The 27,833-nt window shown below is 45.0% G+C and overlaps 3 protein-coding genes across 8 annotated transcripts in view; 1 reads left to right on the top strand and 2 right to left on the bottom strand.

Annotated features, from left to right (window-relative positions):
• prom1b (prominin 1 b) overlaps nt 1-27,833 on the top strand; it is a 94,545-nt gene that overhangs the window by 21,107 nt on the left and 45,605 nt on the right. The window lies entirely within an intron of this gene.
• Nucleotides 6,254-9,591, bottom strand: LOC139070824 (uncharacterized). 2 transcript variants are annotated; one of them, XM_070553847.1, is made up of 2 exons: nt 8,972-9,591; nt 6,254-8,910 (listed from the first exon to the last, which is right to left on the bottom strand). In XM_070553847.1, exon 2 carries the CDS (start codon nt 8,361-8,363, stop codon nt 6,348-6,350), a length of 2,016 nt encoding a protein of 671 aa, XP_070409948.1. In that variant the 5' UTR covers nt 8,364-8,910; nt 8,972-9,591; the 3' UTR covers nt 6,254-6,347. The 2 variants fall into 2 exon arrangements, with proteins under 2 accessions (XP_070409948.1, XP_070409947.1); XM_070553846.1 differs by having other exon boundaries at nt 6,254-8,945; nt 9,008-9,591.
• On the bottom strand, nt 9,621-14,947 carry LOC139070825 (zinc finger CCHC domain-containing protein 12-like). The gene is made up of 2 exons (XM_070553848.1): nt 14,002-14,947; nt 9,621-13,191 (listed from the first exon to the last, which is right to left on the bottom strand). The coding sequence occupies exon 2, from the start codon at nt 12,553-12,555 to the stop codon at nt 10,918-10,920; it is 1,638 nt and encodes a 545-aa protein (XP_070409949.1). The 5' UTR covers nt 12,556-13,191; nt 14,002-14,947; the 3' UTR covers nt 9,621-10,917.

Below are 27,833 nucleotides of genomic sequence, written 5' to 3'. Positions count from 1 at the left end.
AACATATAACATCCAAGAAAATTCATAGCAACCTTGAGGTCTCATAAAATACATTCTTAGGTCATACATTCAGTGTGTAGCTTATAAAGAATGTGACATACTGCAACACTCAGATAAATATGTGAGGTAGACTAAAATGAGAACTACTCTTAGGTTTACAGAATAACAAAGAAAATGTTGCTCACCCCCTTTAGACAGGTGTGGTACATTCACGCTTGGAGTCTCCCCGAACGCAGTTACGAGGCACACCGTAGGTGAGCAAGTGCATCTTATCTTGGAGTTTCTTAACACGCCTGTAGGCGGAATAAGCTATCACGGCCGTGATGAGCCATTCCATCCCCAGGGCGACCAATGTGCAGATTAAAGTCGTATAATCTGTGTCATTGTAGCGTCTTGGGCGTCAAAGTAAGTTCACGCGGGTTTTGTGTGAACTTAGCAAATTTGGTTCCTTCAATCAGTAATTGTTGGTCAATTTCTAAATCGAAGGCAAAGTTATAACCCTGGAAAGCGTCCATGATCTCAATCTCTGAGTCATGCTGTTCGAGGTTGAGGTTATGGAGTGCCAGGTTTCTAGTTCAAAGTGGAAATGCCTACCGTCCTTTCAAATACCAATGTTCAGCATCGACCTAAACCTATAGATGTGAGGTGTCACAATTATGGGAACGTTTAACAGGAAACCGAGTTCTAATTTTTTTTTCAACGTGAATGGGAATTGCACTGCCTAGGCTGTACGCTAGGTGGATTTGTGAAAGGTGCACAGTAGAGGGGTAGCAGCTGTCAAGCTATCTTTGAGCAGGTCCAGTGGTACCAAGTACGGGGAAATACGACTTTCAACCAAGCTGTCCAGCGTGGAACTTACTTCCCTGAGCAGGTCCTGCATCAAATCTCTCACCACTCATGTGTACACAATATCCTGATGTATGGTTTCAGACAAAGTCTTGATTGCACGTAGAGATTCATTAATCAGAGCCTAGTATAAGTACCAGAGTACTCTGTAAGGTTTTAGTAGGTACATCCTGTTAGCGGTCTAGGAAGGAGTTTCTCTTGGTTAGTGAAAGTGACGGCGGGGGGGGGCCTGGTTCTTTGTCGGTTAGTACATGTTAGTGGGTTAAACGTGCACTTTCCCCCCCTTTCCATGCATAGAACTATGTAGTGACTACGTCTACCTCCTGCGGGGAGTCTGGTCTCTGTACCCGCGGGGATGGTTTGACGTAGGGTTTGATTTGGTTTGCATGCACCCATTTGTAGACAGGCTCCTGTCTCGCTTTGGTGATGCGTAACCTGTATGCAACTGGAGAGAGTTTTGCCACGATCTCAAATGGTCCTGACCAGCAGGGCAGGAACTTCTTAGCTTTGCGTGCCGGTTGGGCGAACCGAAAGTAGAATACTTTGTCACCCACCTCGTATTCGCGGCTGGTTGTCTTTTGGTCGTAGTAGGCTTTAGCGCCTTCTACGTTGGTCTCCAGTTTCTTCTGAGCGTGCGCGAACGTAGCTCTGAGGTGTGTTTTCAAGTCTGCCACATACTGATGAGCGGTATAGGCAGTGGCAACACTGACATCCTCTGGGTGATACAGGAGGTGCAGTGGTAGAGTCATCAGTCTGCCGGTCATCATCTCAAAGGGCGTAACCCCAGTGGATCGCTGTGGAGTGGACCGTATGGCCATCAGGACCAGAGGGAGCTTGACGTCCCAGTCCTTCCCAGTGGAGCAGACGTACTTTTTGAGCATGGAGACGACCGTGCGGTTCATCCGTTCGACCTGTCCGGATGACTGTGGGTGATAGGGGAGGTGGAATCTCACTTCCACTCCCAGAAGTTCAAACAGGGACGTCATTACACTGGATGTGAAATGAGTTCCCCGGTCAGAGTCAATGCAGAGTGGAAGTCCCCATCGACTGAAAACGTGGTTAATCAGCAGTACAGCGGTTGTGACGGCTGTATCGTTTGGCGCTGGAAGGCATTCCACCCACTTTGTGAAACTGCAAGTTACAGTTAGCATATATTTGTTTCCTCTTGCCGATTTGGGAACCGGTCCAACCCAGTCGATCTGCAGGTGGGACCAAGGGAAGGTTATTCCCCTGCGTTGCAGTGGTGCTCTAGCAAGCGGCTGGGAGGGTTGAAACTGGGCACAGACGAGGCAGCCTTGGACATAGCTGTGTACGTCCTTGGACATCGACGGCCAATATGCTACTTCTGTCAGTGACGCGAGGGTAGCTTTTGCTCCGCGGTGACCTCCAACCGGAGTGTCGTGGGCGTAGGCAAGCATCACTCCTCTGTGGTCGAGTGGAACAACCCAGCGCGGCGGGCTGTGATCGTCCCGCATGTAAACTAACAAATCGTTTTGTAGTTTCAGGTGCGTGAGTTGACGATGCAGGGTTACCAAATCTCGACTTGCGCCAGTAGGTGGTGACGGTTGTTCAGGCATCGGTCCCTTTTGGAGAAGCTCGCGGATGAGCTTCAGGTCAGGATCTTGTTCCTGCATGGTGACTAAGTCCGCGTCATGTGGTTGTCTGCCTAGAAACACGGGTACCTCAACGTTCTGAGGTTCGTCTGCCTGTTTAGCATGGCGACGAGTAATCGCGCAGACCTCGTGAACGGCCTTGGGTGGAAGCCACTCGTCTTTGAATTCCCAGCAGGTTCCCTGGTCAGCACCGAGCTTAGCAAGGCGGTCAGCTTCGTCATTACCATCTTTCTCCGGACCTATGGTCCTGGAGTGACCTTTGACCTTTTTCCAGTAGACCATTATGCCTTTCTCAGTGGTGAGCAGATCACACGCTAGGAATAACTCCGAGTGTTTCACGTCTCTGTTCCTGGCGTTTTTCATGTGATTCTCCTTCCACATGGGGAAGTGAGAGATGAAGCTGTGTCTAGCGTAGTTTGAATCAGAGCAAAGGACGATTTGAGTGATGTCCAAGGCTGCCGCCTGCTGGAGGGTTATCAACACTGCAGCAATTTCGGCGTACTGACTAGACTTTTGGCCCAACCGGTAGTGGTTTGGTTGCTTGGTGTCACAGTCCACCCAAACGACTCCAACCCCAGCACGGAGCTGGCCTTCGTGAAGGTAGGAGCATCCATCAGTGTAAACTTTCGGAAGCCCTTGGCAAACATTCTCATCAAAGTAGCGATGATTGGATGCGGTTGGGTAGACTGCGGCAGGTGTGTCCAGGGGGCCCATGACGGAGTCAGAGTCACAGTGCTGGCAGCCAGCTAGCCCTTGTCCTAGCGCTAGCTTGGTGTTCTGACCATACTTGACCTCAATGTTGTATCCTTGGAGCACCATCATCCACGTCGCAATGCGGCTGTTTGACACTCTTCCTTCGCGCAGACGCTGGCTGTTTAGGAAGGTGACAGGCTGATGACACGTTTCAATGATCACTTTCTGTCCACCGATGTAACTACGAAAGTGTTCGACAGCCCAGACTGTAGAGAGGAGAGCTCTCTCGCAGTCTGAGAACTGGAGTTCCACCTTGCTCAGAGGCTTGCTGGCGTATGCCACAACTCTCATGTCCTGATCGTGTTTCTGCTTCAAAGCAGCGCTCAGGCAGTGAGAGGAGAAAGTAGCCTCTATGTAGAACTCTTTATCCTTGTCTGGGTAAGTCAGACAGGGTGCGGACGCCAACTTCTGTTTTAGGAACTGGAAGGAGAGTTCTTGGGGTCTGTCCCACACGAAAGGTGTGTCGTTCCGAAGCAGCTCAGTGAGGGGCCTCGCTGTTTCAGCGTACTCCTCAATGAACTGTCTGGAGTAGTTGCAGACTCCGAGGAAGCTCCTGAGTTCAGTCAGATTAGCTGGGGCTTTGATGTCCTGAATGGCTCTAATGCGTCCCGCTTGGGGCTCGACTCCATTAGGGCCAACCAGCAGTCCAACATACTCCACTTTGGTTCGACACCATTGTCCCTTGAGAATCGCCAATTTAGCTCCGGCGTCAGCGAGCTGTTGCAGCACGTGACGGAGTTCGGCCAGGTGCTCCTCGAAGGTTCGACTCCTCATCAAGATGTCATCGACATATATGAGGTTCCCTCTGGAAGCAGCATCTGACATGGCTTTGTGGAGGAAGATGTTGAACTCGGCAGGTGAGTTAGAGTAGCCAAAGGGGCAGCGGTTCCAAGTATATTGGCGATTTCCAAAGGAGAAAGCCAGTTTATACTGGTCCGCCGGCTCAACCTTCATGGTCCAGAAGCCGTTGGCTACGTCAACCGTAGAGAAGAAACGAGCATCTCTGACTCTGGCTAGCTCCTGATCTAAATGGATCATAGGCCACCTGGAGAGAGGTACTTGTTTGTTCAGTGCACGATAGTCTATGGTGAGACGCCATTTCCCAGTCGGTTTCAGAACCGGCCAGATGGGAGAGTTGTAAGTGGAGTTACACTCTCTGATGATGTTTTTCTCCTTCAGCTGATCGAGGATCTCCTGGATCGACTCATAAGCAGCGAGGGGAATCTTGTACTGACGTACAAAAGTAGGAGGGGCATTCGGGTTCGTCGGAATGCGAACCGTGTGCAGGTTTGTGAGTCCACAGTCCAGGGAGTCCCTGGATAAGATGGACTGAAACTCATAGAACAGGCTTCTAAGCGCTGCTCTCTGCTCCTCTGACTCCAGCGCATCCGCTTTGTCAAGCTGCTGGCTGACTTCGGCCTCGAAGCCGTCATAAGGTTCAGAGGAGGAGGGTCTCTGGTGTTCCGGGCTTTCAACCGGTGACTCAGAGGGTTGAGTATTTATTGCAAAAACCGTTAGACACTGACCGCCGTCAGTATCTAAGGTTGCACTGCAAATGGGTTCCTTAGGAAGGGCTTCATGCCGCTTGATGGTAATCATTTGTGAAGGGAAAGTACTGAATGTGTCTACACCAACCTGTCTGTCGTTCAAGAACAACGGAAGTTGTCCGATCACGGGGACTGAAAGTTCGAAGTCATGGAATGAGCTATCTATCAGCATGCCCAAGGGCTTTCCTGCCGGCAGGTGGATAGGACTCTGGGTCGGATTTTCGACCAACAAGTACGCAGAACGATTGTTCAGCTCCAAGAGTGGCGTGCCACAGACGGCTAAGTTGAGCTCCAAGAAGTGTGGTGATGGCTGGAAGAAGGCCTGTGTGCCTGGCAGCTTCTGATGCTTCATCAGAGTCAGACGAACAGGCACTCCTTTGACCAGTGGGGGCAGAACCGTGCTGGCCTCAACCACTGCACGGCAGGCCTGTGGAATGGTCTGTCCGGACAGCAAGTGTTCACGGCCTTCTGAGCGAGGCTCAGAGGAAGGTGTGGCCCGGGCCCAAAGGACTTGATTGCAAGTGTCCAGCTGGGCACCTAGTCGAACCAGCAGATCTGCTCCAATGAGTGCAGGTGGATCAAGCTGTGGTATGATGCTGAATGTATGTGTGAGCTGTCTTGCTCCAAGCTGGATAGTCAGGGAGCAGACCTCTGGCGCTTTCAGGAGCCTCTGCGGCCAAGTAGCTGACAAGAGCCGGTGGCTACGTGTCACACTGACCAGAAGGGGGTCCTTCTGACGCAGGTGTTCAAACGTCTGCTGGCTGATGGCTGACTTTTCAGACCAAAGAGCAAGGCGAGCATCTGAGATGTGGGTGCAGTTGATGGTAAGACCACCAACTATGTGTGGTGCATATGGCTGCAGGCTGACGTTCTTCAGCGAGCAGAGAAAAGATAAATGTGTGCGGAACGGAGTTCCAGGAGCGGTTTCATGCCTTTGCAGGCGGTCATCGTCTGTGGGAGCCGTAGGGAGGGGCATGACCTTGGAACAAGGGTTTTGCGGCTCACTTATGCTGACCTCAAGAATGGAGGATGGTCGGCTGCTATCTGGGTTCCAGGGCTTAGGTGTGTCCACCTGGGCCCACAGTTGACCCTTCTGGCAGTCGATGAGGGGAGCTAGACGTTCAAGCAGGTCCTGACCAATGAGAAGTGGTTCAGTGTCTAGCTGGCAGACATAAAACGGGTGAACCAGAGTCATGTCTTGGAAGGTGATATCCAGCCACGCCCGGTGAGTGATACACTCCCGGGTCTGGGTGTAGCTGGTGATTTTCAGGTCACAAGGTTCAACCTGGACTGGTTTCCCGAGCGACCGCATGGTGTCAGACACGCGATGGAACAATGTGGAGCACATCAGGGTGATTTCTGAGCCGGTATCCAGCAGAGCATCAACTTGTATGCATCCACCTAGATTGGTGCTACAGTACAAACGGCGAGCATGATCATGGTTTGTTAAGTCACCAAGGAACTTCAGAAATTTAGTATCTGGTTTCACTGGGGGGTAGATTTCAGGAGACTCCTGTGGTCTACCAGTAGTGTTTCCCCAACTGATCAGGTAAGTCCTGGCCACGCTGGGGGGTTGAGCCACGCCTAGTCATGCGGACGTTGGCTCTGAGTCTGGCTTCTTAGAAGCAGACTTTGGTGCAGGGGTCTCATCTGCAGATCTCAGCTGTTCCTTCTGTTTAGCTAGGAACTGCTGAAACATCTCCTGGAGGTCGGCTTTGGTCAAGTACTCACCTGCGGACTTGTGTTCGGGACCTACCTGTGGGCGGCGCTCCTTAAACCTTCCACTGTTCCGACCTGCCTGCCGTTGGTTTTGGTTGGGCCACTTCCTGTCTGATTGTCCAGACCTAGGCGGCCAATCAGCACCCCCCTTCCCCTGTTGAGGAGATTGGGACTGCTCTCGCGGTTTAACAGGTCTAGGTTTAGCAGATTTTGGCTTAGTGGGTGGAGCTTCTGTGCCTTCGAGCTCCAAACGCGGCTCGGTGTCGGGAGCTAGGTGCATGACGCGGTGATGTGCGTCAGGCTTTTGGGGCTTTCCGCCGGCTTCCCAAGCCTGTTGAGCATATCTCCTAATCTCCTGAGTTGTCAGTTTTTTCATCCGACAATACATTGAGACTTCGGATCGAACACACTCGTGCAGGTTGTGAATGAACAGGGATCTGAAGGCAGGGTCTTCCTCGAGCCCAGGGCCGTTTCGACCTTGGAAATAAGCACTTTTGAGTCTGCGATAATACTCTCTGGGGGGTTCGTTTCTCCAGTGTTTGATGGAGAAGGCCCACATTGTAGCTGACGCAGAGTCTGCATACGTGGCGTATTCATCCCTCAACGCTCGGCAGAGCGAGGAGTACCGATCACGAATGTCAGGTGGTAGAGTTTCCATGAAACCGTGCACCGTTCTAGATGTGGTTTTCCAAATTAGCTTGAGCTTTTCCCTTGAAGAGGGTGCTGGAAGATCAAGCAGACAACGTTCTATCTCCCTGAGATAATCGTCGACGTTGGATTCATTGGTGTTAGGATCAAAGCGTTCTATGTCTTTAGCTAGCGATTCAATTTGACGTACACGGAGCCCTGACTCACGGTACGGCGCGTCATCCTCTGACTCTGACCCACGGTCTGTCTCAGAAGGCGCTGGATATCGCTGGTGTGCTCTGGGCTCCCAATGTTGACTCCTGGGGCCCAAATCGGGGTTCGGCATGTTGTGGCGGGCTGCTGGCACGTCACGTGGGTGTCTTGGGAGGTCCTCCTCCCGGGGCACGTCTGCGTAGTGCAGCCTGCGTCTTTCAACTGGGGCTTCTGCGTAATACGCTCTGTCCGGGTACGGACTGGCGTATGATGCTTGGTCATGCAGCTGGTTATCGGCATGCCGAATACCGGAGTAGCTAGGATGGGTGGATGGTTGAGGTGCAGCTTGGGGTGCATAACCCCAATCGGCACCTTGCACCCTTCGTGGACTGGGGGAGCGGTCTAAATAGAGGTGCCGCTCAGCTGGTCGACTTCTCACTGATTGAGAAGGCCGTGAAGATGAGGGTCCAACCTGGGATTCGAGGGTGAACTGCTCTCGGCCCCTAGGTGGTCCTGAATGCCCTATAGTGTGTGTAGGGAACGGGGCCGAAGGTTGGAACAGATGAGCTTCATCTCTCCCCTGCGGCGTGCGTCCGTCCAGAGAGTCCTGGTGTTTCCCCCCTTCCCACTGTCTGTTGTCATCAGCAGAGGGGGGCGGGGTCTCCTCCCCATCTTCCCCAGAATCGGTGCGGGTGTCGTCTTCCTCGATCAGCCTTCCATTTCGCTGTTTTTCAGCTAGCATACTCTGGAGGTTCATGATCTTCTGACCACGTTGGAGTCCTCTCTGATAGAGGATCAGGGCTAACTTAGCTAAGTGAACCTGGATTGGTTTTGTACCATCCGGGTTTTCTATTTGATCAATTACAGCTTCTAGCTCGACGCTACGCTGTTCTTCAGTGAAATCCCTAGAAGGGTAGTCGGGTTCTCGAGCAACCGCGACCAGTTTGGACAATATTTGTCCAGAAAGTAGGCCAGGTTCATAGTCGTGGGCCGCAGCGCCACCTGGTTGCTGGGAGTTGGTCAGTTCACTACTCTGTCCCTCCATTTTTAACAACCGAACCAAAAATAGCCTAGTAGAGCTTCTGCAGATAGCTCAAACTGCACCTTTTGGCAGCAAACTGCTAGCTTTGTAGCAGAAAAACACTAAATTAACCTTTGTGCGCACAGGTTTTAGCGTTTTAAGATTGCACGGAATGCCGTGACTGACGCTTAAAATACTATTCCTTTCAGTATTTTAGCAAAAGCTGGTGCGTTGCTGTAGCAACGTCTTACAACACTTGCAGTGTTAAATATGCTAGTTATTCCTTCAGAATATTAGCAAACAGGGTGTTATCAGTCTTTGAGTGAAGGTTTCAGTTAGTTATAATAGCCACTGTGAGTTAAAGTCGCTAAATTAGCAGTTAATTTTAGCCTAAAAGGGTTAGTCAGAATTACTTACACGCTGCACCTTTAATGAGGAACTGAATTTTAACCTAAAAGGTTAGCCAGAATTAATTACACGTTGCACCTTTAAGGAAAAACTGAATTTTAACCTAAAAGGTTAGCCAGAATTAATTACACGTTGCACCTTTAAGGAAAAGCTGAATTTTAACCTAAAAGGTTAGCCAGAATTAATTACACGTTGCACCTTTAAGGAAAAACTGAATTTTTAACCTAAAAGGTCAACCAGAATTAATTTACACGTTGCACCTTTAAAGAAGCACTGAGTTACTGGTGAGAGTTCGATGCAGCTTCCTGCTCAGCGAAATCAGCACCACTCTGTTGCTGGTTCAAGGCTGAACAACGGATTATTTTTAATTCAAGCTCTTTGGATTTATTTGTTTGTTTGTGCCGGATAGAAATCTCTGTGTATCCAAGCCTCACGCGGGCTGCACCAATAAAATGTTGGGGTTATTAGGAGCGAACAATTCGTAAGCTTTAACTTACTTTTGGATTCTTCAATAAATTCTGTAAATATGGAACTATTTACTGATTTATTAATTAATTAAGATATTCTTAGATATCTTCGGGGCACCACCCTTTAATTAGAAAGGGAAATGAATCCAAAACTCTTATCAGTCTTTCTTGAAGTTCGTAGAATCCTCGGAGCAGAGACTTCTCTTCGACACAACAAAGCTACTGGACACAAAAATCTGAATTTTATAACATTTAATTAACAATTTGTCAAATGAATAAACAGTGGAATAGATGAATAATAACCGTGTGATATGATTGAAGATGGATGTGTTTGCATGTGATGGAGGATGTATGAATGGGGTCCTTTGTTCTCACAAAGGAGTAGTGTGTGTGTGTGTGTGTGTGTGTGTATGTGTGTGTGTGTGCGTGTGTATGGATTCAAAATGGAGTCTTGAATACAAGATGGCTGACCCCTTTGTCTGGCTAAAATGTGGGTGGCAACTTGCACTTTAACTTCCAAAGCACTTAGAATCAGTAGTAACTTAACCTTAAATCACTCAAAACATTTCAAAAGATCATGAAACAACACAAAAGATTAATCACAAATTAATATCTTTTAGTTTCAGCCTGGCCATGACAGAAACCATTTTAAGATACCAAACAATGATCAATAAGCAGTTTATTCTTTCAAAATGACCCGACGGACGTGTTTGGGACGAAAGAGGAAAACACGAAGCTACTTTTTAAGCAATAGACGCGGTTTATTGCTTATTCGAGACTATAGAGGAAACGGGAGAAGGAAAGAATGAGAGAAAGAGATGAGTTTCTGATCACCAGAACAGTGAAGCGTCCCTCACTGTTTTGATTTGACGGTTCTCCGTGTTTCTCCGCAGTTTGGCGTCGTCCGTCGGTTTGATGCTTTCTCCGTTGTTTACCTCCACGAGTGTTTCTCCACGGGCTGGACAGAGACAGCAAAGTTTCTTTCTGTGCTGAGTTATAACTTACAGCGTGCTTGATGGAGTTGTTGCTTTCCTCCGCAGTTCTGTGTCCTCAAACATCAGCTGGAGGGGAGCAGAAACGAGCAGATCTGATGGGCTTGCAGTTTAGTTTCCAGCAGTTCCGTGGGCTCAACTTGGCACTTAGAGCTTCCGCGTGCTCAAGTTGTCGGAGCGTTGACAAGCGTGTCCTTACCGCCAGGTATCCTGGGCAAAAGAACGAGGATTCTTTGTCTCTGCTGAAGATTTATGGTCTTAGTTCGCGGGAAAAGCTCCACGGCTTCCCGCACATGCGCAGAACGTGTTTCTGGTACTAGGCGGTGACGTCATCACAATGCTTCCGTGTGCAAAGCATCATGGGAAATGAAGTTTCTTGGCGCTGATGTGATTATTTGCTTTTCAGAGCAATTTAAGCACAGTCATTTTGGAGAAAATCACTGCATAGTAATTTCCTCATGAGGTCAGACCCTCAACAGTGTTCTTGGTAAAAAGAATTGGCAATGGTGGTTACCTGGGACCCTGAATCCAGTAAACAATTACATTCAACACTGTTAACTGAGACTGTAGCTGTGCATCGCCCACCCACTAATCTTTTGGGAAGTTTTGGCACTGAATGAGCATGAACTGGCTTGCAAAAAAGTCTCTCTGTCCTTTCCTTAGAGGGACTTGGTTCTACTTTAGCACCTATCTGTCCCACGATAGGAGCTTCTACCGGTTTAAAGGAGGAGACTGAGCAATTGGCTTTGACATATCCCACTCGCGCTGCTTCTGTCTAAGAGCAAGTCTTTTAGTTGCAACTAGTGCTGGATTTGGCTCGTTGCTACAGCTAGAAGCTATGTGGCCATCTTCTCCGCACTTAAAACAGTATCCAGGCTTTGGTCTGGGCACCACTGCTGTTATCTGCTGAATCTGTTTGGGCTCATCTGGAATTTTAGTCCCCACACGGGGTTTTGACTCTTTTTGAGTTTTCTTTGCCTTTTTATCTGTGTTGTTAACCTTAAGCTGTGCAATTTGGCTCCTGAGCTCAGCGATTTGTTTGCGTAAGTCATCACAGTTATCATCTATTTCCAGTTCACAAGTGTTTTTACTCTGAGAGCATGTTGTTTGCACATTTGAATACACTCTAGTTCGTTGTGCCCCTAAGTGTTGTTTCATGCGTGCTGCTTTAGTAGCCTGTTTGTCTTCTTCAGTGCGCAGTTTGAGGAGAAGTTCTGTAAAATGAGGCGGGTTGTCTTTCTTTTGTTCGAGTTGCAGGTTTGAAATCAGCGAGCTGTCCCAACAGCCTCTGCAAAACTGCTTGAGCAGCTGCTGGTCGGCGTCACTGGAGGAAATTCCATTCCTCTGAATAACTAGGTTTAACAAGGTGTATAACCTCTGAAAGTAATCGGAAGGTTTTTCACCACTGTCCTGGTTTGTGTTTAAGAAGCGAGCAAAGAGCTCGTCGCCGTCTTCGACAGCTGCGTAAGCTGAATCGAGATGTTCAAGGTACGTTTCCGGGTCGGATTTTGGACTAAGAGCTTTAACGATGCTCGCTGCTGGGGCTGACAGACTCTCCACGATTCTTCGTACAATTTGGGACTTGGTGAGTGAAGGATCATTTATGCATAACACTACACTACTACGCCAAGTATCATAGTCAGTTTCAAAAGAAGGGTGTGGAACTCGCCCTGAGAACGGTTTTAGTCTGTATTGTGAAGTAGGCGGAGGGATAACCTCACTGCTTTTAACAATGTGTTCCACAATAACTCGCTGAACCTCAGGTGTGTTTAAAAGATTTGGTGGAATGCAAGGGTTTTGTTTTCCAGTCTCTGTAGGTGGACAATTGTCCTTTGAGTTGTTCATATAGTTAACTTCTGGTGTTAAAGGCAGGGAATATGTAACTTGGTCACTATGGAGCATTGGCTCTGGTTCAGTGACTGGTTCAGATGCATGGGTATCCCTTCCTAAAGATTCCCCAATTTTTGCCAGTTCCTCCATTAGAAGGTCTTTAAATGATTGATTGCTACGCGCAGCTATGTCCCTGAGCTCTGACAGATAGGCATCAGTGGCAGATGTGCTAGTTTCTAGACTGTACGCGCTGGCTAGGTCTTGAATATGAAAGAAAACATCTGGGTTCCTAGTACAAGGTTTGTCATAGGGTAAACATTGTTTCTTTAATTCCTTAACAGTGGCTTCATGTTGAAACTCCACAATAATCTGATCACAGTTTGGTAACTTAATGCGCCTGTTAACTGGTCCGAATCCTTCCATAAACCCAAAGACTTCGTTATCAAGGTCTGTATCAGTTAACCCACTGATTAAAACAGCATTTGAAACTTTGACCTTTTCTGTTTTCACAACTTCCATTTTAAAACACTCAAAAGTACCAATAATGCCAAAATGGCAAACCACTGTGACCTCCAGGCACTCTTATGATGTCAGTCAATGGTTAGCTAAGGTAACAACTCTACAATTCTCCTGGCTGGCTCGCCAAGTTTTATGTAACCGGATTACAGGATACAATAAGATAATTAAAAGAAAAAATAAACAAATGGGCCAATAATTAGGTTCGGGGAGAATTGGAGGTTGTTTAAGAATGACTGGAGTCACGGGTATAGCATGAAACGGTTTATATACTAAATTTTAATAATAATGGGAAATATAACACATAAAGATAACACACAAAAACAGATGAAAACAATCGACAATAGTAAAATGCTCGGTATGAGATTGGATCATATGAGTCACAAGTCAGCCGGCGTCAAGTCAAATCCCCACGCTTGGGGTGAAAGTCAGAGTCCGGTGGTGCGATTTTTTCCTACCGCACCGTTGAGATTGTTCACAGAAGAGAGCAGTCTGCTCTTCAGTTACTTGAGATGTCCTGGTTCGTTCAGTGGTTAAGGCTCGCCATCTCCCTCGTCAGGAAGAAATCCAGTTCTCGTTCCAAGTGAGTGATCATAGGAGTCGGGATCAAACCCAAGGAAAAAAAAAAAAAAACCCAGCCTGTAAACAACAGGACTGTTAGCGAGTTGGCATCGACCCTTCTCGTCACATCACAGCATAAAGTCTTACAGACTTAAACAAATGCTTCACTCTATTGGCATAGCCAATCATGTTTGGGTTCACAGTTCAACTAACATAACATCAATTTGATTGTCTATTAAAATAATTCTCAGTAGCTCTGGAAATATAATTACATATATGACAACAATTGTTCAGCTCAATAGGCTCAGTTAGATTCTATTACTCTACACTATTCAACAAGAAATACATTCATGACAACAAGGATACATTTAGTTGTGTTTCTATACAGCATTGTGACACCTTGTATATCTGTAACACAATAAATAAATAAATAAATAAATAAATAAATAAATAAAATGTTCTATAACAAAATTCAACAAAATATAAATTCTGGTCCTTTGGTCCACCTTTGTAAAATAATTCCTCCCTAATCAGTTAGCTTTTATTTATTTTTATTTATCTATTTTTTTTTATTATTAAATGTTTGGTTAAGGGACGCATTGCTAATTCTATGGCGTTAGCTATAACGCCCCTGAGGACCTTGTACATCTAGGCCGTACCACCATTAACTGGCGGTTTGAGCCGTTAACTCCTGGGAATCCCATATGCCCTACCGCCGTTAACTGGCGGTTTGAGCCGTTAACTCCTACATGCCCTACCACCGTTAACTGGTAGTTTGAGATGTTAACTCCTGGGATCTAACGTCTAGCAGCCCACTGCTGTCACCTCGGTTGCTGTAATTAGCTTTTTGAATTTAATAATTTACTGAATTTAATCTCATTCACTCACCAACGCGCTCCAACGGTTCCCTCCTACAGAGGATTGGTTCACTCTGTCGTCTCCACACAAATCTATAAGAATGGAATTAATTTGATAAGCTATTTAAGTTTCCTTTTTTTTTTTTAAGTTGCATCGTTAGCTTTTTCTCTTCTTTTTTCTTTACTCACCGCGTTGGTTCCAAGTTCCTAGCTCTTATTAGAAGGAGTCAAGTCCGCCTCTCCCTCTATCTATGCGGCACCCAAATCAGGGTTCTTCACGGCCTCGACCGTTGTTTTTTTTTCTCTCTCTCTCTCTCTCTAACCGCTCAGTCTTTGCTTTCTGTATCTGCGTGCTGCACAGCCGTTTGTCTCTCCTCTCGCTCAGCTGCGTCGCACGGTTTTATTTCGCGGAGGCGGGACTTATTTCTCTCAGCCAATGAAATTTCAGATTCCCACCTGGACCAATAGTATACAGCTTTCCTCTTCTGTTTCTGTTAGTGATGTTCAAGATTCTTGTTTTAACCGATGTTTAATATTAAACTCGTTATTTTAGTTATTCACCCTTCCAATAATTCATTATGAAATTATCTATTAGTTAATTAGATATCTATTAATTAGTATTGTTAATTTCCTTAATTTATATTTTATATTTTATCTAAATTGAGGATGGATCATATTAGTAAGCCAATTAGTTAATACCTCATTAAGGTTCTAGCTTCTGGGTTACATCTGCTTATTCAGGTGGACCAACAGGAGTCTCTCCAGGACCTTCATGATGTGGGATGTCAGGGCAACCGGTCTGTAGTCGTCATTGACTGATGGGCGAGTTTTCTTTGGAACTGGAACAAGGCAGGATGTCTTCCACAGGACTGGAACCTTCTCCTGGGCCAGGCTGAGGTTGAAGAGGTGCTGCAGAATCCCACAGAGCTGCTCTGCACAGGCCTTCAGTACTCTGGGGCTGACACCATCTGGACCTGCAGTCTTGTTCCTGTTCAGTCTCTCCAGCTGCCTCTTCACCTGACGTCTAGAGACAGATAGGTGGGAGGGGGAGGTAATTGGGGCAGCAGCATCTCCTGACTTGGTTGAAGACAGATTTATAGAACCAGAAGAGTCCATGACTGTGTTAGAGGACAAAAGAGCTGGCGTGTGACAGGAAAATGTTGAATCAGAGGAGGATGGGATGTCTGATTGGCTGGGGACAGGCAAGGACGATGCTGGGTTTGTTCCTGAACTGAACCTATTGAAGAACTTGCTCAGTTCATTGGCTGTGTCCAGGCTGCCATATGTGCAATCCTTCCTCTGCTTGAAGCCTGTGATCTTCTTCATCCCTGACCAGACATCTCTGATATTGTTCCTCTGTAGTTTGTTCTCCAGCTTCTTCCTGTATGCCTCCTTGCGGTCTCTGATCTTGATCTTCAGTTGCTTCTGTATACTTCTCAATTATTCCCTGTCTCCCTCCTTGAAGGCTCTTTTTTCTCATTTAGCAGATTCTTCAGTTCACTGGTGATCCAGGGTTTGTTATTAGCGTAGCATCTCACTGTTCTGGTGGGTATGATGTTGTCCACACAGAAGTCAGTGACACATCCAGTCATGGCATTGATGTCCTCTTCATATCCTTGGCAGAGTCATCCAATCTGTGGTCTCAAAACAACTCTGCAGGGCTTCTTCAGCATCCTGTGACCATTTTCTCACAGTTCTTCTTGTCACAGGTTGCCTCTGAACAAGTGGTTTGTATTCTGAGCAGATAAAAACAAGATTGTGATCTGATTGTCCCAGAGGAGGTCTTGTTTTGGACATGTATGCATTCTTTACATTTGCATAACACAAATCCAGTGTCTTGTTTTCTCTGATGGAGCAGCTGACAAACTGTTGAAATGTTGGAAGTGTAGCAGAGAACAAGGCATGATTAAAATCACCAGATATAGCCACAAATGCATTGGGGTGCTGGTTTTGTAGCTTAGCGACAGCGGAACTGATGGCATCACATGCATTTTCAGCAATGGCTGAAGGTGGAATATAAATGATTGCCAAGACAACACTGGTGAACTCTCTTGGCAAATAATATGGGCGACAACTTACTGCCAATAGTTCAACATCTGGGCTGCAGAGACGACATTTCACTGAAACATGACCTGGATGGCACCATCTGTTGTTGACAAGGACTGCCTCTCCACCTCCTTTCCTTTTGCCGCTCCTCTTCAGATCTCTGTCTGCTCGTACAGTCAGGAATCCTGGCAGAGAGACGCTGGAATCGGGGATATGGTCCTGCAGCCACGTCTCACTGAAACACATAACACTACACTGCTGATACTCTGGCTGAGTCCTTGAAAGGGCTTGGAGTTCATCCATCTTGTTGGCCAGTGATCTCACATTGCCCATTATGATTGATGGAAGAGATGGTTGGAATTTCCTCTTTCTCTGTCTCCGTTTTGCTCCCGTTCTGCACCCACGCGTCTTGCGTTTTAGCTCATTTGGGATTTATGGCTTCAGTTGAGGTATTACTTCAGCCTTCCCAATGTTAATCATCTGCACCCGGTTGTAAACCAGCTTGCTGCCATGGTTACGCATCATAATAATAATAATAATGCATTGAACTTATATAGCGCTTTTCTAGACACCCAAAGACGCTTCCCACACACTCTTACATTCACACACTGCTAGTGATGGTAAGCTACTTGTAGCCACAGCCACCCTGGGGAGGTCTGACAGAGGCGAGGCTGCCATTTGGCGCCGTCGGCCCCTCTGACCACCACTAACACAGGCAAGTTGGGTGAAGTGTCTTGCCCAAGGACACAACAGCAGGATCAAGTCAAGTCAAAGTCATTTATTGTCATTTCTACCACATGTGCAGGACATATAGAGAAACGAAATTGAGTTTCAGCACACACAATTCAAAGATCAGACATACGTGGGTAAGACACATAACATGAATTGGTGACTGCGGTCATTCGCAACATGAGTCGCGCTACCTTAATAGATAGATGAAAAGGGTGTTACATGAGGATAAGTGGGGGTAGGTAAAAAAAAAGGCATAGCAGAGTTAGCCTCAGCGGGGCGTAACTCTATTAAACAAAAAAAAACTCCTTTAACATGGAAGCACAAACAGCACAGATACAACATCAGAGTCCGATGGGGAGGCGGGGATGGGCGGGATCCTGAAGCCTCCAATGGGAGCTGCCACTGCGGCGCATCGACCAACTGCAGACCAACAGGTGGGAGGGAGAGATAAGGACCAGAGAGCACATTGAAGTTTCCCGCAGACGTCTCAATCTGAAGGAAGAGGGTGAAGGCCGGGACACAGCATCTGTCGGCATTCCTCCTGGCACCCCTGGTGGGAGCTGGAATCGAACCCATGACCCTCCGATCATGAGGCAACCCGCTCTACCACCTGAGCTACTGCTGCCCCAAATCATATCAAATCAAATCATCATAACAAGTGCTCAAAAAGTGAAAAAATAGCAGTAAAAATCCTCCAAGCTTCACAGCACCAGAAACAGAAAAGTAAAATGTCCAAAAAAATACCGGTTTTCTTGAGAAACTAGAAGAAAAAATGTCCAATAAAAGGCAAAATTTACATATAGTCAACAGAGCTACTCCAACATGCAGCCACCCAGAGCAGCGCAGTTCCGGAATGACCTCAGTCTTGTCATTATTAAAATGTAAAACATTCGCAGACATCCAGGTTTTAACCTCATCGAGGCAGTTTAGAAGAGGATCTAAAGAATTGGGTTGGCCACATTTAATGGGAATATAAACCTGGGTGTCATCTAGGGATGGGTACCGAATTCTGTACTTTTTAAGGTACCGACCGAATTCCATAGTACCGACCGAGCACCGATTCACGTCATTTCAAACGGTGCCTCATTTCGGTACCCGTCCATCATAACGAGAACTTGCCAAGACAGCTGCGCATGCGCAAGAGCGTTATGTCGTCGCTCGCTGCGAACCAGTTGTAAACAGAGCAGCATGGTAGAAAGAATGCACGCTAAAGCTTGGGTCCACTTCACTAAATGTGATGGGTAACTGGGTGAAGATGAAACCAGCGACAACAATCTAAGTGTGAGGCATCATCGTTTTAATCTGCTCCAGCAGTTAAATAAACTGTTTAAGATAACGTTAGCTTGGTATGTTAGCTTCCATTGCTACCATTGTTATCAGCTAATGGTGCTTTCGCTTTCTCCTCGGAAATTCTAACTTCCCAATAGGAAACATCAAATGAAAAAAGACGGTAAAAGGAATGAAGATGCACAGTAAATTTAGTTCACAGTAAAGATGTTTGCTTCAGTTTATTTATCAGCTTATAAAACTACAAGGACGATGTTAAAATACAAACCGTTGAATGTTATTTATCGTGATATTTATCAAATATTGTTATATATTGAGAAAAATATATATTTAATTATAAAAGAGAATTAAAATAATAAACACTCAAAAGTATCGAAAATTGGTACCGTTAAGTACCGGTATCGATTCGTAGGTACCAGGAATTAGTACCGGATCGATTCAAATGTCAAAGGTACCCATCCCTAGTGTCGTCTGCATATAGATGAAAAGAACATCCATGTTTCATAAAAATAGAACCCAGAGGTAGCAAATAAAGAGAAAACAGCAACGGGCCCAGCACCGATCCTTGAGGAACCCCGCATACGAGAGGCGAGCGAGGTGATGTGAAGCCACCTAATGATACACAAAATGACCTCTCAGCCAAGTAGGACTTAAACCAGTCCAAAGCAACTCCTTTAATCCCAGCAAACTCTTGTAACCGTGAAATCAGGAGACTGTGATCCACGGTGTCAAAGGCAGCAGACAAATCCAACTGTACCAGAACCACAAAATCACTTGAGAATATCGTTTAAGACCCTGAGCAGTGCAGTCTCTGTGCTATGTGCCTTCTTAAAACCTGACTGGAATTTTTCACATTTCATTTGCATGCAAAAACTCTGTCAACTGCAAATACACCAATTTTTCCAGAACCTTTGAAAGGAATGGATGTTTTGAAATAGGCCTATAATTAGACACAGTAGAGGGTCAAGACTGGGCTTCTTAAGTAGTGGCTGGACAACAGCATGTTTCCAAGATTCTGGAACCACACCAGATGAAAGGCTACTATTTACCATGGTAAGAACCCAAGGACCCACGGAGGAAAAAAACCTCCTAAAAGAGGTGGGGAGGAATCACATCAGTAGGAGAACCTGAGGGTTTTAAGGGTTCTACGTTCTCCCACAGGTAATCCAGAGTCAGTGGTTCAAATTGACAAAAAGTTGAAGGGTGGCATCCTGCAGCAACCTGGAGAGGACATGGCGGTATCTGAGCTCTGACCAACAGAACTTTAAGACAGAGAGGAAATTATCGCTGTCTGGCCCCAAAACAAGTTCTTATCTGAACCTGGTGCCCTTGAGCCTGTGAGACTGAAGTGATTACTCCCCCTCAGAAGAAATGTGGAATGCTGCCGTCGCCATGGCAACTCGCTATCCCAGCCTGGGTGGGACTGTGACCGGTGAATGCCGTGGAACCGTTTCCAGGAGTCACTGTGCTTTCTAACCCAATTACATCCCTCCCCTGTCCAAGCGGAGGTGATGAGCGCTGCTCATTGCGGCTGCATGCACTGATGTGAGGAAAATCCCAACCCTACCTCCCCATCTAGTGGACACTTATGTTGTGTGATGTCTGAAGCCTGTTGCATTTCTGTCTGAGGTGTTTTTTGCATAGCAAAGCTGCCCTCCCTGTGGAGGGTAACTCTGAAGTGCCTTTTTTCCCTCCACCTGACTCAATCCTCATATAAACCCTCTGATCTCTATTAAGGTAGCGCGACTTGGGTTGCGAATGACCGCAGTCACCAATTCTTGTCATGTGTCTATGTCTATGTATGTATGTCTGACCTCAGAATTGTGTGTACTGAAACTCTAATTTCCCTCTGGGATTAATTAAGTATCTTTGAATTGAATTGAATTGAACTTTCCTGACCTGAACCCCGTAGAGAATCTGTGGGATATTGTGAAGAGAAAGTTGAGAGGCTCAAGACCCAACACTCTGGATGAGCTTAAGGCCGCTATCGAAGCATCCTAGCCCTCCATAACACCTCAGCAGTGCCACAGGCTGATTGCCTCCATGCCACGCCGCATTGAAGCAGTCATTTCTGCTAAAGGATTCCCGACCAAGTATTGAGTGCATAACTGAACATAATTAATTGAAGGTTGACTTTTTTTGTATTAAAAACACTTTTCTTTTATTGGTCAGATGAAATATGCTAATCTTTTGAGATAAGAATTTTGGGTTTTCATGAGCTTTATGCCAAAATCATCAATATTAGAAACAATAAAAGGCTTGAACTACCTAAGTTGTGTGTAATGAATCTAATATATATGAAAGTCTAATGTTTATCAGTACATTACAGAAAATAATGAACTTCATCACAATATGCAAATTTTTTTAGAAGGACCTGTAGTTCATCCAATGTGTGTGTGTGTGTGTGTTACCTCAAACTGCAATATTCAAAGTGCGAAATGTTTAATTAACTTTAAATTTGGTAGCGTCTCAAAAATCAAAGAAAAAGAAAAACGAAATAGTTAAATATTACCAGTGCAACTCTGACTGGTGTTTTCAAATAAGATTTTTTTCGATTTTTCCCAGGCTCATTCCAGTTTATTCCATACTCTGAAATTTCAACTTCCGAGAAGAAATAATGAACTGAAACAAAACCCAAAGTCAGATAATGTGTTTTCAATTCAACTTTGTGGTTCAATATAGCAGCTCCTTGTAATAACAATAGTACCTGTGGTGGAAATGTGTTTATTTTGCAAGATAAACTTTAAATTCAATTCAATTCAATTCAAAAATACTTTATTAATCCCAGAGGGAAATTGATTAAGGGTGAATCTAAAATCAATGTTATGTACAGTTGTATATTTTCCGAGGTAAAAGAAATGCATCATGACGTCCGTCCTCCACACAGCATGGACATAGAAGAGTATATGCCACACAGACCGCTACTGCCTATATTGGCCGCGTTTGTGGGTTCTACATTTTATAAACTCTATAGTTAAAAGGCTGTTTTAGCCAAGCGTTTAGCTCCGTGGAGGTCTGGAACTCGAACTTTGAAAGAATGCATTCATAAACCTGTTCACACACACCAGAATGAATGCACTAACTTTAACATTTGTCAGGCAAAATACAAACAAGTTCAGTTTACGTTTACAAAAAAAAGAACGAGTACACAAATGGTTGTTCAATGAATGCATTTGGGCACAACACTGGCTAAAGTAAATTTACTGAATCTGTTTTCTAAATATTTACTTAAATTATTCAACTTTTGCTGATCTGCTTTAAACAATTTAGAGTCAATTACAGAATGATGCTTGGTGATGACAGGTTTTACACTATTGCCCCCTTTCCTTGCCGGACGGACATGGCTCAGTATGTGGGTTACTTTTCTGAGTAAAACTGAGACACAGCTCTGGTGGGTGCACTCATCATAGTCAGGGTTTCCCCCAGAAAAAGAGACCTGTGTTCGCTCCTGCATGTTATGGTTAGTGTGAAAACATTATTGTGAACAATTTCTGTCCTTTCTATTAGGTTGACCAAAAATGTAAACAGAAAGCAAATATTCTTAAATTTTAAATAGCTCTCCAAAAACGCAAGACCAAATTTTAAAGTAGGCAAATTTGGTACCCTAATAACTTATATAAAGTTTTTAGATTGATGTCATTGCCTATAAATGACAAAGTACTGGTAAAAAGATCACTTTAACCTCTTATTTTCTCACCCCACTGTTTCTTGTACTTATTAAAAAAGTGTCCCACATAAGTGATAAAACAGACAGAACAAAAACACCCAGGTATTTCGAACACACTTGTATCAATGTGCACTCAAACAGTTGACTTTTCTCAAGAACATTATAGATGCACACATATCTAGAGTGTGCGAAGGGAAAAAGTAGATTAAGAAACTTTAGGTGGGAACTTTATACTTCAAGCAACCCGTTCGCCCCCTAGAGGCTGGCTGCCATATGTTTTCTCTCCATGTAAACAATCAGAACATTTTCCTGACAAAAAGGTAAAAATACACCTCAGATAATTTATTTTCCAGGTTTTGACTCCCGGTGATTCACATATTACATGATGCATGTTCAAATATTTATTTCTCTTGTACCTTTAAATCTAATCAGTTATTTGATGCTTTAAAAAAACATGATTATGTGTGGGAGGAGTAGGTGGAACGTCTCAAGCAGATCATGGCTCCATAAAAAAAGTGTTAGTCTTACCTTTTTACTTTGATGTCTGCAATACTTCACTTTTGTATTTGCCAATCCCAACCCTATCTCATAAAGCCTCATGCAGTTTGAATAAGCCCTGCTCAGCATTAGAAAATAGCACTCAACATCTACCTACATACAAATGTCAATCACAGGGTATGCAAGAGGGTTTGAGGATATACTTGGACATACCTGAATATAAATATCTGTGCATATGTGTGTGTGTGTGTGTGTGTGTGTGTGTGTGTGTGTGTGTGTGTGTGTGTGTGTGTGAGTGTGTGTGTGTGTGACAAGAATTTTTTTTTTGTTGTTTTAGTCTCATTGTTGGCTCAACTCACTTCTCTCTGTGCTGCCCTGGCTTTGGCCTCCAGCCTTCTTTTCCATGGGTATTTATTGCCATGGTTGCTCTTGCTCTTATAACTAAGCATCTCTGTTGCTGAAGTGTATATTAGCTCATTGGCTTCAGTGATGGTGGTTGTAGGAATCATTCCCATAACATCTTCAATGATTTCTGATGGTACTTCACTCAGCCTTTGTAGTTGGTATCAGGGTTGCCTGGCGTTCATTCGAGTCGTAATTCTATCTCTCAGGTAATTTGCTGCCTTGCCCAGCATTGTTTCATTTATTAGGGGTTTGTACCCATTCTTTGGATGGGGAGATGATGTAAACCCCTCCTCTGACCTTGTGTCCTGGCATTTCTGTTGTATCTCATCACTCTCAAGTTATGATAACAGTTTCCATTAGTGGATGTTGGAACACTGGGCTACTAGTAGTTTGGCTGTTAGTGTTGAATACAGGTTTTGAAGTAACCATTCTTATCACATTCTCTGCATGTAACCCCTCAGGCTAGGGTTAGTGGAGAGTAGCATTCTAGCATATCCAGGTTCTTGCTTCTCGTTCATTTCCATCTTTTTCCGGTAACTCACATTTGATCATGGTGCTCTGGTTCTTCGGCATCTGATCCAGACCTTGTTTGGCTGGGCATTGTCTCGTATTTTTCAGACTCACATTATGGTGTGAGGTAGGCAGTAGCGCTCCATCTGTTTGGTGGGTCAATCACCAGAGCTCTGTCAGTCAGGTGGGTGGGATGTTACTGTGACTGAGTGAAACTAAGATGGCAAATAATTAGACTTGGGCTTTGTTTTGAGTCAGGAGGAGATGTAGTTACTTAAAGAGACAATATGTAGTTTTTACTGTTAATCTCTGGAAATATCCATTGAAATGTTGTTGAAAATGAATTAAATGATGCCCAGTTGTTGAGCAGTACTGGCAGCTTTGTAACATATAACCATAAAAACCAGGTCTAAAATACATGGAAGTGGGTCTAAAGCCTAGTTTATGTGTCAATACGGAGCCATGTAATGCTGTTATCCATCCTTGTGAGGGCTCTCCAGCAGGCTCGCAAGGACGGCCGGAGTCGAACCCACTTTTCTAAACATCCGTCAAACAAGAGGGAGAACGCAAGCTTGTGATTGGGCAGGATGCCGCTTTGTCAACAGCATCACCATTGTGCTCTCAAAAACATAAAGAGAGCCAAAGATATTTAGCAGCAGACATGGAGCAGCTTGAAGAATTAATCTTGGAAAACTCTAAAAATGTGAATGTTTTATTCACCCGTGACTGGATGAGTAAAACGATACGCAGCAAGCGTTTTATTCTTGGATCGAATGATGAGAAACGTGGGGTTATTGGTGGCGAGTGCATGAAGAGAATGGAGAATGAAGGACAAATGTGTTCCTGTTAAAAAGTATCTCAAATACAAAAAACAGAATTTAAACACAATTGTAAATGCTCTAACTTGGACCTGATACATGACAGGATACCACAGAACAGCGCTACGCTCTCTGTTGTCTTAGTAAATGGCTTGTATGTGATATAGCACCTTCTAGAGTCTGGAACACCCCAAGGAGCTTTACAACACAATCAGTCATTTACCCATTCACACACACATTCACACCCTGGTAGGGAATTGCTTTGCAACACTCCCGAGGAGTCAAAGAAGTCCAAAAGCAAAACATCTCTGTCAGTGCATGTGTGTCTCGCTCTTGTGGAGCTGATGCAGAAGCATAAACCAAGTCTCTGGGTGACACCATTTAGATGCCATGTTTCCTTCTACAGGAGCCCATGAGGATTAAATGCATTTATGGAATTGTTACAATTACAAAACTCTCCCCATTTATAAACATTGCCAGTGATGTGTCAGACTGGTCGGCTGGATTCGGGAGTTGAGCTTGTAGGGAGCGTGGTTTCACAGACGCGGAAGTGAGAGCGTCGGTGAAACACCGGCTCACGATTTAATCTAGGAAACCCCCGAGCGTTCGAGCATCAACGAAGTGACACGGAAATGCCGGGCTTTCCAGAAGTAAGTAAGATAACTTACTATGAGCTGATAGTTCGTGGGATGGATCGGTAGGTTGGAAACTCTGATCATGAATCTGAAGAAACGATGACTGAGTGGTGAGCTGGGAAGGCGACTTCCGTTTAAAGCCGCGGTTTGTGACATAGGTGCGACGTGGAGGGAATCCCCGCGAGGGGCATGCTGGGAGTTGTGGTCCATAGTGGAGGCCGGCTAGCTGGGAGAGGCTGGCCTGGGAACTTGGGTTCTGAAATGATGAAAAGGAGTTTGATGCGCTTTCATTTTGCAGGAGGTTGTGTTCCAACGGATTTTTTTATCCTAATGACCATCCGTCAGTAGGTTCTTACTCGAACACAAAAATGCTACTTGCTTGCAATAATTTAGGTATGCACTGTCCCCTATCACAAAGCAAAATACACATTGTCACTTTAAGTTTATTTAGAAAAACAATGTATTTTTTTCCTCTTCAATGGTGTATGGCAGACTGCCCCACTGACTGACATCCGGAGGGGAGTGTGTCACGTTGTTTGTTGTCCAATAGCATGCTGAAACAATTTGCAAGACAATCATAGATCCTGCCCCACGACTGAGAGCCGTCAACGGGTTGTGGCCAGACTATACATTCACATATATAGGATTTATTTGCCAGGCTAACAAATAGCTGTAATAGCACATAATTTTTACTTAATGGCGTTACAAATTCTCATTAATAAGTTGTAAACACGGAAATGTCTTATCTTAATCTGCTTAGAATTGCATAAATAACACAAAAAGATTCAGATAGGTAATCTGTGTAAAGCAGTCCTAATCCACCTCAAAACATCCACTACCAGATCTAATGGTAATTTCCTGGTAATAAATACCTCAGGACTCCTGCAAATGCCCCTATGTCCAATCCCAGATTTATTGTTGGTGAAAAAGATGATGGATCCTTAATATTTGACAGGTGATCATAATGATATGATCTATCTGTGCATTTATGTTTGTATATTTTGCTGACACTTTTATCCAAAATTACTTATAAATTTCCTAACATGCATGCAAATGAGACTACCTGCAGAAATCTAACACATACATAGGGATGGGTATCGATTAGGTTTTATCCGATACCAGTGCCAAACCGGTACTTTTGAAATGGTACCGGTGCTGAAACGGTGCCGGAACCGGTGCTTAAAGAATGTAAAAATACACAAGTTTTCCAAAAACCTCTTATTTTATTTTTTGATATTTTTTTGCAAAAATATCACCATGTTAGCTTTTTCTGGCAATATTCGGCATCGCTCTTGGCTGATGGCATGCCCAGCGCAAGAGAAAACACGTTCAGAAGGTGTTGATGAGGCTGGGACACACAAGTATGTATTGGATAGGGCAGATAAGTTGGGCAGTGTATCCCTCTTACTCCACCACCAGGCCACAGGGTCTTGTCCAGAGGGAATTCTTGGCAGTCTTTTGTATATGTCAAGTTCCTTTTGTACCTGCTCCGTGATGGAAGGGACTCTACCCGCTGTATGAGAGGCTGCATCCTCCTTAAGTTGTCTGTCCTCATCCTCAAACAGCTTTTCTAAGGCTGACTTTTGGACCGTTCTTGGCTGGAAAACAAAAATAAGTAGTGTGAGATTGTCAAAACAACAAAGATCCCTTTTAGAATGTAGGACTACATGGTTGGGTTAGAAAAACTCAGAAATTACATATTTTTCTGTCTTCATCTCGGCGTCATCCATCACCCTGTCTGCTTGAGGGTCCTCTATGGGAGGCTATGGACACACAAATAAAAAAAACATTCCTTCAACATGGAAACTACATCATGCAGAAGGACAATGTTGTGCAGAAAATACCTGATCAACTGCTGCTGTGGCATTTGCGACTGCTGCCATCTCCAACCTGTCCCAGATGTCAGCTGCCTCACCTTCATCTAGCTTGCCTTTAAAACGTGGGTCCATCAGAGTGGCCTCCTTCAGAAATTTCTGAAGGTTTTCATCCTTTAAAGAAAGTATATAATATAGAAGCTGATACCTAAATGCAATGCTACCCCTATATTTGTTAGTATTCATATGTTCTGCAGATACCTGATATCTGTTCTGCAGACTACCCCAGACTTTCTCTTTCATTGATGAGGTGAAAACGGTGTCTTCATCGGATTGCCTGAAATGTGCCTCCAGCTTCATCAGGATGGGGATGATTTGGCTGCATGTGGGCGACTTCTCACTTGACACACACATGGTTGATGTGTACAGGACTTGCATGCACTTAATAAACATCTCTGCTTTCGTTAGATCAGTGCACGTGAAGCCTTCTAGCCTGTGGAAAATTATTAACAATGTTTAAGGTAAATGACTAAATGAAACAATTTAGCACTTACAAGTGATGCTGGTGTCATTAACTCACTTGTCCTTCTCCATTGGCTTCCTCAGACGTTGATCCAGAACAGCGGCCTGGATTGCATCAAACTGCTCAATAACTCTCTCCACCATCAGGAAGAGAGAGTTCCAGCACGTTTTAACGTCAAGAATGACATTATGCTCTGGCAAATCTAAAGCACAGACAGACACAAATGTATTTTGAATTACTGTAAAAAAGGTAATATGATTAACAATACATTTACATGTGTAACTGCATATGCTACTTACTCAGGAGTCGCTGCTTTTCTCTGAGCACAGTTTTGCTCAAGGATGAACGCTTGAGCCACACCACAACGGAGCGGATTTTGGCACACCAGCTGGAAACTGCAGGAATGTCATACACCTTTTGTGCTGCTAGGTTTAGGGTATGGGCAATTTCTTTGGTCAATTTAGACCTCTTGGCCAGCGTGAAGGGAGTCTCTGCCAAAAAGAACGCAGCATGTAGCTACGGCCGTGTTTGCTAGCTCACCCTACATGCATTCATTTAATAATGTGTGCTCAACGTATAATACACATAAACTACTTTAAGCTACTTACCCAAAGAAGAGCGGCTGCTGCTGCCGCCATCCTCTGTCAACTTTTCTGCTACAGCGGGAGGGGCTCGGCTGGGGCCAGGACGATTCTCCTCCTCTCCAGGTTCTTCTGGGGGAACGTTGCTAAAGCTAACTCCAATGCCGACAGTAGATGTGTTCGGTGGGAGGTTTCGCTGTTGCAAGCTATCAAACACGGTACATGTCTCGGCTTTTAAAAAAATGCTATGCGTCACCAGGTGTTTCATTAAATTAGAGGTGTTACCTCCTTTACTGAGTATCACCTTGAAGCACCTGTTGCAGGTTGCTGAGTCTGCATCTTTTGCT

This window comes from Nothobranchius furzeri, chromosome 7, assembly GCF_043380555.1.
Source record: "Nothobranchius furzeri strain GRZ-AD chromosome 7, NfurGRZ-RIMD1, whole genome shotgun sequence".
NCBI classification, from domain to species: Eukaryota; Metazoa; Chordata; class Actinopteri; order Cyprinodontiformes; family Nothobranchiidae; genus Nothobranchius; species Nothobranchius furzeri.
The sequence above is the reverse complement of the archived record's forward strand: the minus strand, read 5'-3'. Positions and strand labels throughout refer to the sequence as shown.